This window comes from Peromyscus maniculatus, chromosome 1 (assembly GCF_049852395.1).
Source record: "Peromyscus maniculatus bairdii isolate BWxNUB_F1_BW_parent chromosome 1, HU_Pman_BW_mat_3.1, whole genome shotgun sequence".
NCBI classification, from domain to species: Eukaryota; Metazoa; Chordata; class Mammalia; order Rodentia; family Cricetidae; genus Peromyscus; species Peromyscus maniculatus.
In genome coordinates, this window is record NC_134852.1 from 119,823,837 (window position 1) to 119,836,168 (window position 12,332).

Consider the following 12,332-nt stretch of genomic DNA (forward strand, 5'->3'; position numbering starts at 1 on the left):
ATATGGAAAAACAAAAGACCCAGGATAGCTAAAAGAATCCTATACGATAAAGCAACCCTTGGAGGCATCACCATCCCGGACCTCAAACTCTACTATAGAGCTATAGTAATAAAAACAGCTTGGTACTGGTATAAAAACCGACATACGGACCAATGGAATCGAATTGAAGACCCTGACATTAATCCATGCACATATGAACACCTGGTTTTTGACAAAGGAGCCAAAACTATACAATGGAACAAAGAAAGTATCTTCAACAAATGGTGCTGGCATAACTGGATGTCAATATGTAAAAGATTACAAATAGATCCATATCTGTCACCATACACAAAACTCAAGTCCAAGTGGATCAAAGACCTAAACATAAATCCAGTTACACTAAACTTAATAGAAAAGAAGATAGGAAGCACTCTTGAACGCATTGGCACTGGAGACCATTTCCTAAATAAAACACCGACAGCACAGACCCTGAGCACAACCATTAATAAATGGGACCTCTCAAAACTGAGAAGCTTTTGCAGGGCAAAAGACACAGTCAATAAGACAAAAAGACAGCCAACAGATTGGGAAAAGATCTTCACCAACCCCACATCTGACAGAGGATTGATCTCCACAATATATAAAGAACTCAAGAAACTAGACATCAAAGCACTGAACAGTCCAATTAAAAAATGGGCTAAAGAGCTAAACAGAGAATTCACAAAACAAGAACTACAAATGGCTGAAAGACATTTAAAGAAATGCTCAACATCCTTAATCATCAGAGAAATGCAAATCAAAACGACTCTGAGATACCACCTTACACCTGTTAGAATGGCTAAGATCAAAAACACCAATGACAACCAATGTTGGAGAGGATGTGGAGCAAAGGGAACACTCCTCCACTGTTGGTGGGAATGTAAACTTGTACAACCACTATGGAAATCAGTATGGCGGTTTCTCAGAAAATTAGGAATCAAACTACCTCAAGACCCAGCCATCCCACTCTTGGGCATATACCCAAAGAATGCTGATACATACCATAAAGATACATGCTCAGCTATGTTCATAGCAGCACTATTTGTAATAGCCAGAACCTGGAAACAACCTAGATGCCCATCAACGGAAGAATGGATGAAAAAAATGTGGTACATATACACAATGGAGTACTACTCAGCAGAGAAAAACAATGAAAGCATGAAATTTGCAGGCAAATGGATGGAACTAGAAAATATCATCCTGAGTGAGGTAACCCAAACCCAGAAAGACAGTTATGGTATGTACTCACTCATTGGTGGATTCTAGATATAAAATGAACAATCAGACCACAACCCTTAGAACCATAGAGGCTATATATATATAGCATGGAGGTCCGTAGGACGACTGTGGCATATAATAAATTTCAGTTTTACTCAATTATTGAAAAAAAAATAGCCAAATGAATGGAAACACATGAACTATGAACCAAAGACTGAGGGGCTCCCAGCTGGATCAGGCCTTCTGAATAGGTGAGACAGTTGATTGGCTTGATCAGTTTGGGAGGCATTTAGGCAGTGGGACCAAGTCCTGTGCTCATTCCATGAGTTGGCTGTTTGAAACCAGGAACTTATGCAGGGACACTTGGCTCAGTCTGGGAGGAAGGGACTGGACCTCCCTGGACTGAGTCTACCAAGTCGATCACAGTCCTCGGGGGAGGACTTGTCCTGGAGGAGATGGGAATGGAGGGTGGGCTGGGGGTAAGGGGAGGGCGTGGGAGGGGGGAGAATAGGGGAACCCATGGCTGATATGTAGAACTGAATGGTATTGTAAAATAAAAAATATATATCACAAAAAAAAAAAAACAAAAAAAAAAAACCTTGGGCTGGAGAAATGGCTCAGAGGTTAAGAGCATTGACTGCTCTTCCAGAGGTCCTGAGTTCAATTCCCAGCAACCACATGGTGGCTCACAACCATCCATAATGAGACCTGGTGCCCTCTTCTGACCTGTAGTCATATATGCTGTATACAAAATAAATAAATGAATCTTTAAAAAAAAATAAAATAAAAATAAAATAAATTAAAAAAAAAAAACCTTTCCCCTAATCACGGTGCTTTCTTTACTGTACCCCTCCCACACAGCCTGAATGTATGTCTGCACCACCAGTGTACTTGGTGCCTGCAGAGGTCAGAGGAAGGCATCAGATCCCCTCTATAGAGAATTTTATCAACCTCAAATTCTGGGTCCACATATGTGGGTATCTCTGGTCAGAGGAGGCTGAGGAAAGGAGCTCAGGCACACACTTCAAAGGTGGCTTAATTAAGATACACAGGAACCCTCTAAGTAGACCTCACAGGTCACTCCACAAAACACAGCTGAAAGAAGAGGGTGAGAAGACAAAATGAAAAGGCCATTTAATTTCTAGGCTCATAAAACAGTCTTATGCTGCTTCCTCTCAGCACACAGTCGGGCTGGCAACTGAAAGCCATTTATAAACCTACGACCAGCTCCTCAAGCATCCCTTCCTTGAACTGAGAAAAGGGCTGGCACCTGGGTGACAGCTTTATGAAGATGCAAAACCTGGCGAAGACACTGAAGGCTAAATGACCACTTCTCTGCTCAGCCCTGCCTTGCTGAAAGGGCTCATGGGAAAACTTAGCCAAGGAAGTAATTTCCTGTATCCTCCAAATCCCCCAAACTCTCCCAAACTCTTCCTTCAGAGGGTCACAAAGCCCTTTGCCAACCTGAGTTCCCAGACCCAATCCCAGCCAGCTTCCCCTCAGTGCATCTTTGAGTTCATCTGCTGTGGGATGTTCTGTATGTCCTGTGGGAGCTCGTTCTTGGGTTCCTCATGGCTTTACCCAGCAGGTCCGCATAGAAGATGATTAGGACCACGGGCCTGAGTGCAGGTGTCTGAGATGGTCTGCACTTGGCTGTGCTGGGGGATGATCTGTATGTCAAGTTGCTCTGATTGGTCAATCAATAAAGCCTGATTGGCCATGGCTAGGCAGGAAGTATAGGCAGGACTAACAGAGAGGAGAAAAGAAAGAACAGGAAGGCAGAGGGAGTCACTGCCAGCCGCCTGCCAGGACAAGCAGCATGTGAAAATGCCGGTAAGCCACAAGCCACGTGGCAGGGTATAGATTTGTGGAAATGGATTAATTTAAGCTGTAGGAACAGTTAGCAAGAAGCCTGCCACGGCCATACAGTTTGAAGCAATATAAGTCTCTCTCTGTGCTTACTTGGTTGGGTCTGAGCGGCTGTGGGACTGGCAGGTGACAAAGATTTGTCCTGACTGTGGGCAAGGCAGGAAAACTCTAGCTACATTCATCCCTGAAGGGGACCTCAGCACACAGGATCCTGAAGGGAGAGACAGAAGGAGAAGAAAGAAAGGGGACAGGCACAAAGTGACAGCCTCTTCCTCACTCTACTGCTCTCAAGATCCCTTTTCTGACATGGCTGTGGCTTTGGACAATGAAACCCCAAAGAGAAGCCAGAACAAAAGAAGCCTCACAAGAGCAGCTCAGGCTCTCACTTGCTCAAGGCCAGCTGAGATCATGTGTTGGTTCGAAAAAGAACAAAGGGCTTTTTACAGACTTCTGCCGGCTGAAGATACGGCTGCAACTGATGGATTCTAATCTGAGGGTCTAAGAAATGAGCATTCTCTGTCCCTCTATAGAAAGTCTCTTTATAAACCAAGCTTACCCCACCTCAATGTCCTGAGGCCACCTCGCACAGACCCACATCAATGTCCCTCATCTGCCTTAATGCTTCCTTCTCACAGCGGAGTTTAAAGATAACCTTATAGTATAACAATGCCAACTAAAATGCTAAGTTAAATTATCTCTGGGTAGTAAGACATGAGCTAATTCTTATTATTCGTTTTGTAAAAAATGTATTCTTGGGCTGGAGAGATGGCTCAGTGGTTAAGAGCACTGGCTGCTATTCTAGAGGTCCTGAGTTCAATTCCCAGCAACCACATGGTGGCTCACAACCATCTGTAATGAGATCTGGCATGCAGGCAGAACACTATATACATAATAAATAAATCTTTTTTTAAAAAATGTATTCTTTTGGGGAAAAAAGCTAAAAGTGTGTTTCAAGGATACCATTACTCTTACCTCATCATGTATAATGGTTTACTCTTTTAAAAGGAGTGACCCGCAGCTCTTTACCCCCATAGAGGTTATCTGCTATAAATCAGGGTAGAAGATACCCAACTAGGTAACTGCCCTCAATAATGTGTGACCTTCACTGAGGGCAAGCCTGGGTGAATGGGACTGAGACCACAGACAGACCTACTTATGAAGGACACATTGGTACTCTTCAATCCCACTATCTGAGCAAAGGAAGAGGCTGGGAACAGGTGCAAAGGCTGTTCTAGCAATGGAGAAAGCCACAGAGTAGAGGATCCACACATCAGAACACACAGAATGCTGGAGTCTCTTACACAAACTATAATTTCTCAGTCCCATTAAGAAAACTGCTAGCTTCCCAGCAACTTTTTTTATCTGTTTTTTTAATCTGTTTTCTTTTATTTTTTTTATTTTTATTTTTTAAATTACACTCATGATATTCATTAATTTCACTCATGATATTAATCACATTTGTGGTGTTCATAGATTACATTCGCAGTATTCATTCAATTATATATATATATATATATATATATATATATATATATATATATATATATATAAATTTTAAATGCCAAATGTCATTTATTGAAGGAGGGAGGAGGTCTTAAATACAGGCTTACAGCACAATGGGAGAACGCTGGAGGGCAGAAGTTCACTACTGATGTTTTACAATCTTTTATCTAAGCTGTTAATGCCCATTATTCAGGATACACAGACAAGGAACTTCCCTTAAGCATTCAGGAGGGTGGAACTTGGCAGGGAATTAGCATAGGGAGAATATCAAGGTCAAGGTCAGCAAGCAAGGCAACAGTTACCAAAATGGGGGCCAGGGACCTACAGGTCCCTCTTTTATTAAAAAATGAGCTTCTGACTTGGGTTGTGTGGGACGTCAGCAGGTCACCTTACCCGTCATGGAGATGACTGCCCAGGCCTCACAGGGGCTCTGTCTTAGGTTGGTGAGTGCCCCCCAGGCATTACCCGTCTCTGAATACTCATTATCATACCGGCTCAATCGTGTGTGAGCTGCAGAGTTAACTGCTGCCAAAGATCTCAAAGTGGCACTGGGCTTGCAATCTGTGTGTTGGACACAGAAAAGACCCAGAGAGGTCCTATCTCACCCATAGCCAATAGGCTAAAGGCAACTGAACCATTCCCTTCCTTAACGAGCCATACTGTACGTTGGAGTCCTTGTAAGATAGTATCCCAAAAGCAACTGGAACTTGAGTTTATAAATTTATAATTTTCAAAGCCAATAGAGATGTATATAACTACTGAATTAAATTTATCATGCCCAATAGAATGGAAGATTAACTAACTGTGGTAGCTACTTTTGTTGCCAGGGTCTCCACTGTGCTAGCTGTAGTAAGCAATTATGAAATGGTAATCCCAGAAACAAAAGCAGCGGTGGCCGCCATTGCTATAACAGCAACAGCGGCAGCAGCAATGTCAAATTCTCTTGTGGACATCAACTGGCATGGATACAACTCTAGTAACACAAACTGCCAAGGCCCATTTTTCTTGATCCCAGCACAACTTTAGCTGGCAGCTCTTCTGGAGCATCCAATCTCATGGCTACAGTTCCTAGGCTTACATTAATGCTTGCCAATCCAGCAACTTCTTCACACACACACACATACTTGAAGTTAACAGAGAATGAGGATAAAGAGTCCTAAAAGGAACAGAATGTGTCCCATGTATACAAGAAGCCAAAGATGGCAATAAAAGTGGGAATACGGTGCTTGAAAAAAATGTGTATTAAAAAAGCAATTAATAAAATATACAAACACAAAGGACATGCCAAGTGATGAAGAATCTCTAAAATGATATAAATTGGCCTAAAAATTCATTGTACTTTTTCCTGAAAAGTTTTTCATATTCCCTGTCTTCACCTCAAAAAAGGCCCTTGGTGATACCATGCTGGGTTCCCCCCCCAAAATCCTTGTCCCTCCAGTGCTGGAGAGGGCCATTGACCCACTCAGCTTCTCTTCTCACCTCCTGAGGCAGCTCCAGCTTTGACCGGTCATCGAGGCCATTGGAATGCAAGCCCATCAGGTATGGGACAGGAGCATCTAAGAAATGCAGGAGAGAAGCTGGGAGGATGGGGACATAGACATGCTGCCATTGGAAAGGAAACATAAGAGCTGTAATTGTCTCCGCCACGGTCATCAGTCTCTGGTAATCTAAGTCAGGAAAAAAAGACAGAAGCATGATCAACAAAGCAGTCAAATGAACACTTGCTTCTCAAAGAGAAAGCTCAAACTGCCAATACAATCCAACCGACCCAGGGACCACTGTGACTCAGACCCTGGTAGACCACAACTTGAACTATAACCCCTATCACACACACAGGTCCAGCTGGTAATAGAATTTGATATATAGAAATAATAAATGGCACCTTTCTTTAGCGACTACTCCAGAACATTAGTTATATTCTTTAAAGTGGGGGTGGGGGAGGCTAGAACAAAAAGAACAGTGGTCAGGATTTTCTGTTCACCAGACAACAAAACAAGATTGTTCACTACTCAGACACTTCTGCACACTAATAAAACTTTGTGAGTTTAGCTGGGCATGGTGCCTCATGATATAATCCCAGCACTGAGGCTGAGGCAAAAAGAATGCCATGAGCTTAAAGCTAGCCCGTGAGACTCAAATATATATTCCTCACACTAACAGCAAATTAATTATAGGTCACACTTTTCTTTGATATATTTGACCTTCATCCTCAGTTCCTAGCACACAGGTCCTAAGAATCCTGATATGTTGTTTTGTTGTTTTGTTTGTATACTGAGATAACTGGTGGCTGAGGGGTGGTGTAGAGGCCTCCCTGGATAGCTTTCAAAGTCACCAGAAAGGCAGGATTAGAGGCCAGGTTCTCAGCCCAATTTTGATCTTAGGGCAGAGGGGACAGACACTAGAAACTTAATCTCCAAAGAGCAAAGAGTTCATCACTCAGGCTTGTGTAGTAATAAAAAAAAAAATTAAAATTAAAAAGCAGATTCAAGCTGGGCAGTGGTGGTGCACGCCTTTAGTCCCAGCACTCGGGAGGCAGAGGCAAGCAGATCTCTGTGAGTTCAAGGCCAGCCTGGGCTACAGAATGAGTTCCAGGACAGGCTCCAAAGCTACACAGAGAAACCCTGTCTTGAAAAACAAAAACAAAAACAAAAAGCAGATTCAAAGAGCTTCTAGGCTGGCGCACACACTGAGGAGCTGGAGCGAGGTACACCCAAAGGTGGCATGGAGTACCTGCACCAAGCAGTTCCAGTACACTGGTCTCAAACGGTATCTTTGTAATAAATAATGTCAAGTATTCTCCTCTATTCTGTAATCCACTCTAGGAGTTTATCAATATGAAGAGGGAGCGGTAAGAACCTTAAAAATATACAAAATACAGACAGCCCAGGCTTGCCATTAGTATCTGAAGAAAGATGGGCCTGATCTGTTGGTCTGGGCTAACTCCAGATCCTTCATCCCTTCCTCTGGCACTTTTTATTTTTAAAGGGTCTTATTATGTAACTCTGGCTGACCTAAAACTTGCTATGTAGACCAGGTTGTCCTCAAACTCACAAAGATCCACTTGCCTCTGTCTGCTGAGTGCTGAGATTTAAGGCAAGTACCACCACGCCCAGTCCTCTATTACCAGTAAGTATCACTAATAAGTCTAATAATTCTCCAGATGATGATCATTCTTATATTTTCAATATTTTAATATTTATTACTTGCTTTGAAAATATCTATAAATAAAAGCTAAAGTCTTATGATTCTCAGACATCTGAAAAATGTAATTTAAAATCCTAAAGACGAAGGGCTGGGAGATGACTCAGTAGATAAAAGCACTAGTTGCTCTTGCAGAGGACCCAGGTTTGGTTCCCAGTACCCACATTAGCTCACAGTCATTCCTAACTCCAGTTAAAGGGACCCAACACCTCTTCTGAATTCTGAGGGCACCAGACATGCACAAGGAACATAGATACATGGAGGCAAAACACATATTCACATAAATAATTTGTTTTAGTTTTTTAAAAAATTCAAAAGAAAAAATCAAAAGAATACTGAAACATCGGAGAAAACCTTTAGATGACATCTAAGTCCAGTCCTACTATTCCTAATACTGGCACTGAAACATATTCTGAATAAATACTCTTTTTTTTTTTTTTGGTTTTTCAAGACAGGGTTTCTCTGTGTAGCTTTGCTCCTTTCCTGGAACTCACTCTGTAGCCCAAGCTGGCCTCGAACTCACAGAGATCCGCCTGCCTCTACCTCCAAGTGCTGGGATTAAAAGCGTGCGCCACCACTGCCCAGCTCTGAATAAATATTCTACACACCATTTCAAGATTGGGTGTATGGGATGGAGGGAGGGTGGGATGGAGCAATGGAGGAAGGGAAGAGAAGGAGGCAAGCAGAGGCCTTTTCTTTTTTAATCACAAGAAAACCAACGAGATTCTGTTGGGAATATTTAATTACACTGTGAACCCAAGTTAGCACTTGCGTTAAATAAAATTAACCATGGAGGCTGAGTTAACAACTAGTTGACAGAAAGTAATCACAGAGCATCAGAGGGCATCTAGAAGAGATAGAGAGATGCATCAGAAGTAGTAGGGAGGGATTTTGAATGGCGGAGCAGAAGGATGTGCTTTCTGGGAATGCTAGCAAAGAGAGGTTAGCTAGTTGCTACTCAACCTCTCTGAGCTAGCAGGTTTTCACCCCAGCTTTGAATCTCAAGGTTGAAATAGCAGTAGATTAAGGTGGAGTCACTGTGTCCAAGACAAAACAACAAGCTTCCCCTCTCTTGCCCTAGCCAAAGAGAATGAAGCCCATGCTACTATATTCCATGGCTAGCTGCTCTCAGGACAAGAGCATCCCACGGTGTGCCAAAACACCATATGAGCAAAACAGTGCCAAAAATACCATCACCATGAGGTTTTCTTTGTCCTGGATACTCGTTCAGTAGTTCCAGTGGCTGGGAACTCAGCATATTTCAGGGCAGGCTGGGGTTTAAATAGGGTCATTCTCTGCTATATATAAGCAGGCTTTTCAACAGTGTAAAAATCTAAGTCTCGCTTTACCCCTCCTCTTCAGGATAAACCTAATCTAGTATCCGAAACTCAGATAATTTTATTTGCTCTAGATTTAAATCTCTGAAGAACTTCTTGTAGTGAACTCAAGACTGTGGCATCCATAAGACAGAATAAGATGATTCCTATTTTCAATACCATCTTCTTTCCATTTGTGTGGTCTGTTTTAACAGTTAAGAAATATTCTGAGTTTTCTAGCCTGTAGGTCTGTATGAGTTTGGGTTTTCCTCCTCCACCTTTTAAATGTTTTACTGTTGTTGTTTGTTTGTTTGTTTTAAAGCAACCTCCCATTTTGAAGGGTGACTGAACAATGCCCCAGAGATCCAGCAATCTGTGTACCCACTAAAATACTAACCTCCAGGAGTCATAAACACAAAACCCTTTTCTGTACACTAGTACCAATAACAAAATCAGCATCTCCTTTGCCATAGTATTCCACAACCCTTAACTACCAAGGTAACTGGTTAAATTCTCTCCATTTCCCACGTTGTAATGAGCAGTTACTTCTAATAAAGGAGGTAACTCAAAGCCCACTGGAACTAGAGACACTAAAAAGAAATAAACAAGTCTTTGTAACTCATTCTAAAAAATTAGACACAAGGACACACCACACAGTATACAAACTAGGACAGCTATGACTTGGTGACATAATCTTATGGGACCACTACTGGACCACATAAGCGAGCAGTCTGCCACTGACCAGAAAGTTATTTTTTGGTTTTTTGAGAAAGGGTTTCTCTGTGTAGACTGGCTGTCCTGGAACTCATTCTATAGACCAGGCTAGCCTCGAACTCATAGAGATCCGCCTGCCTCTGTCTCCCGAGTGCTGGAACTGAAGGTGTGTGTCATCCCTGCCCAGTAAGACTGTATTTTTAATCAGAAATTACGAAAGGAAGCCTCGGAACCATTCATCAACGGATGCTTTTGTTTGACCTATGTTATTTCTTAACAACATTGTTGTCACCCAGAGATTTCATCTAAGAAAAACTAGAAGACTTACTAACATCGGACCAGTAGCCCCTCAAGAAATTAACTGGAATTCGTGGCTGTTTATTTTAGATGGGTATGTGCTCTTCAATTTAAAATAGTCCTACAAGTTGTGATGGATCATGCCTGTAATCCAAGCACTAGAGAAACAGAGACAGGAAGACTGAGTAGAGTTGTACAGACTTCTAGGTCAGCCTGGCTACATACTAATAAGTTCTAGAACAGCCAGGGCTACAAAGTGAGATCTTGGCTTAAACAAACAAAAAAAGACAAACAGGAGATTGGGGGAATGGCTGGGGGTAAGAGAGTACTGCTCATCCAGGGTACCCAAGCTTGATTTCCAGCACCCATATCATGAGACTTACACTGCCTGTCACCACAGCTCAGAAAACCTGAAGCCTCTGGCCTCCATGGGCACCTGTACACATCCACACAAACATACAAATAATCAAAAACAAAATAAATCTTCATGGGGGAAAAAGACCCTATTTGTAAACTAATGAATTTTATTTTAATGAAAATAAAATCTGTTTTAAAAATCATTCTATTGCCAGGCAATGGTGGCATGCACCTTTAATCCCAGCACTTGGGAGGCAGAGGCAGGTGGATCTCAGTGAGTTCAAGGACAGCCTAGTCTACAAAGTGAGTTCCAGGACAGCCAGGACTATTAAACAGGGAAACCCTGTCTCAAAAGAAAAAGAAAAAGAAAAAGAAAGGAGAGGAGAGGGGAGGGGAGGGAAGGGGAGGGGAGGGGAGGGGAGGGGAGGGGAGGAGAGGGAAGGGGAGGGGAGGGGAGGGGAGGGAAAAGGAAAAAGGAAAAAGGAAAAAAAGGAAAGGAAAGGGAAGAAAGGGGAAAGGGGGGAAGGAAAGGAGAGAGGAGAGGAGAGGAGAGGAGAGGAGGGGAGGGGAGGGGAGGGGAGGGGAGGAGAGGAGAGGAGAGGAGAGGAAAAAGGAGAGGAAAAAGGAGAGGAAAAAGGACAGGAAAAAGGAGAGGAAAAAGGACAGGAAAAAGGAGAGGAAAAAGGAGAGGAGAGAAAGAAAGGAAGGAAGGAAGGAAGGAAGGAAGGAAGGAAGGAAGGAAGGAAGGAAGGAAGGAAGGAAGGAAGGAAGATCATTCTATTGCCAGGCAGTGGTAACACATGCCTTTAATCCGGAACTCGGGAGGCAGAGGCAGATGGATCCCTGAGTTCAAGGCCAGCCTAGCTTACAGAGCAAGTTCCAAGACAGCCAGAGCTGTTACACAGAGAAACCTGTCTTGGGGGGGTGGGGATGGGGGTTGGAACCTGGACTGGAATGATGGCTTAGTGGTTAAAAACACTTGCTGCTCTTCCAGAGGCCGCAATTCAGTTCCCAGCCCTATAGGGACCTCACAATTGTTTATAACTCCAACTCCAAGGAGATCTCAGGCCTCTAGCCTCTGCAAGCACCTGCACTCATGTGCACATACCCACATGCAAACACAAACACTTACACAAACTTAAATAAAAATAAAAATTTTAAAACGTCCAGAACTTTTGTTCCCCAAGTATCATCCTTCTATCTTATCTTTCTCCAAAGTCTTGAACTACCTTCCATTCTGCATGTTTATTTATTAACTCTTCTTGTCCTATTAAAATATAAATTCCACTACAGAAAGACTATTTCTCTATTTTGTCCACCACTTTTATCCACCTCCCTTGAAACAATGCCTTGAATACTGTACACTCTTAATAAATACATGCTAAAATTCATGATCCCGGTCTGGCTCACTCAGTAAGCAACTGCTCTTTCTCATCTACCTTAGTATGCTTTCTAAATCCACTGTTTACATCCCACTTGCCTTTACAGAAACAATTCAGATAACAAACAACAGAAAGAAGTAACAATTCATCTTCTCTATAGAAAAGAATCATCCTTTAGGAAATCCTTGATTTTGCTGTCAGGCTGAGGAATAGACAGAATAACGGAGTATCACTAATGGTGGCTACTACCTCCTAACTTTTTCTAGGGTCAATCAGAAGGATGTGTGGAGACAGTGGTACCCTCCCAAATTAGATCTATTCTTACAAAAAGATCATAACGATAGCCAATCAGAAGACAGCTTCTTGGGGTCCATCCATTCTCCTCCCACCTGCAAAAGACTGTAACAGCCCTTGACCTTTATAGTCAGGCCCATTATATGTGAATACAGAAAGCAGG

At 42.6% G+C, this 12,332-nt stretch overlaps 1 protein-coding gene across 3 annotated transcripts in view; it reads right to left on the bottom strand.

Moving 5' to 3' along the window:
* The window catches only part of Dennd5a (DENN domain containing 5A), a 75,446-nt gene that overhangs the window by 34,915 nt on the left and 28,199 nt on the right, over window positions 1–12,332 (bottom strand). For all 3 annotated transcript variants that reach the window (XM_042281781.2, XM_042281775.2, XM_076563430.1), the window contains one exon: window positions 6,088–6,275. In XM_042281781.2, the coding sequence (XP_042137715.2) occupies window positions 6,088–6,275 (188 nt within the window). The remainder of the gene's footprint in view (window positions 1–6,087; window positions 6,276–12,332) is intronic.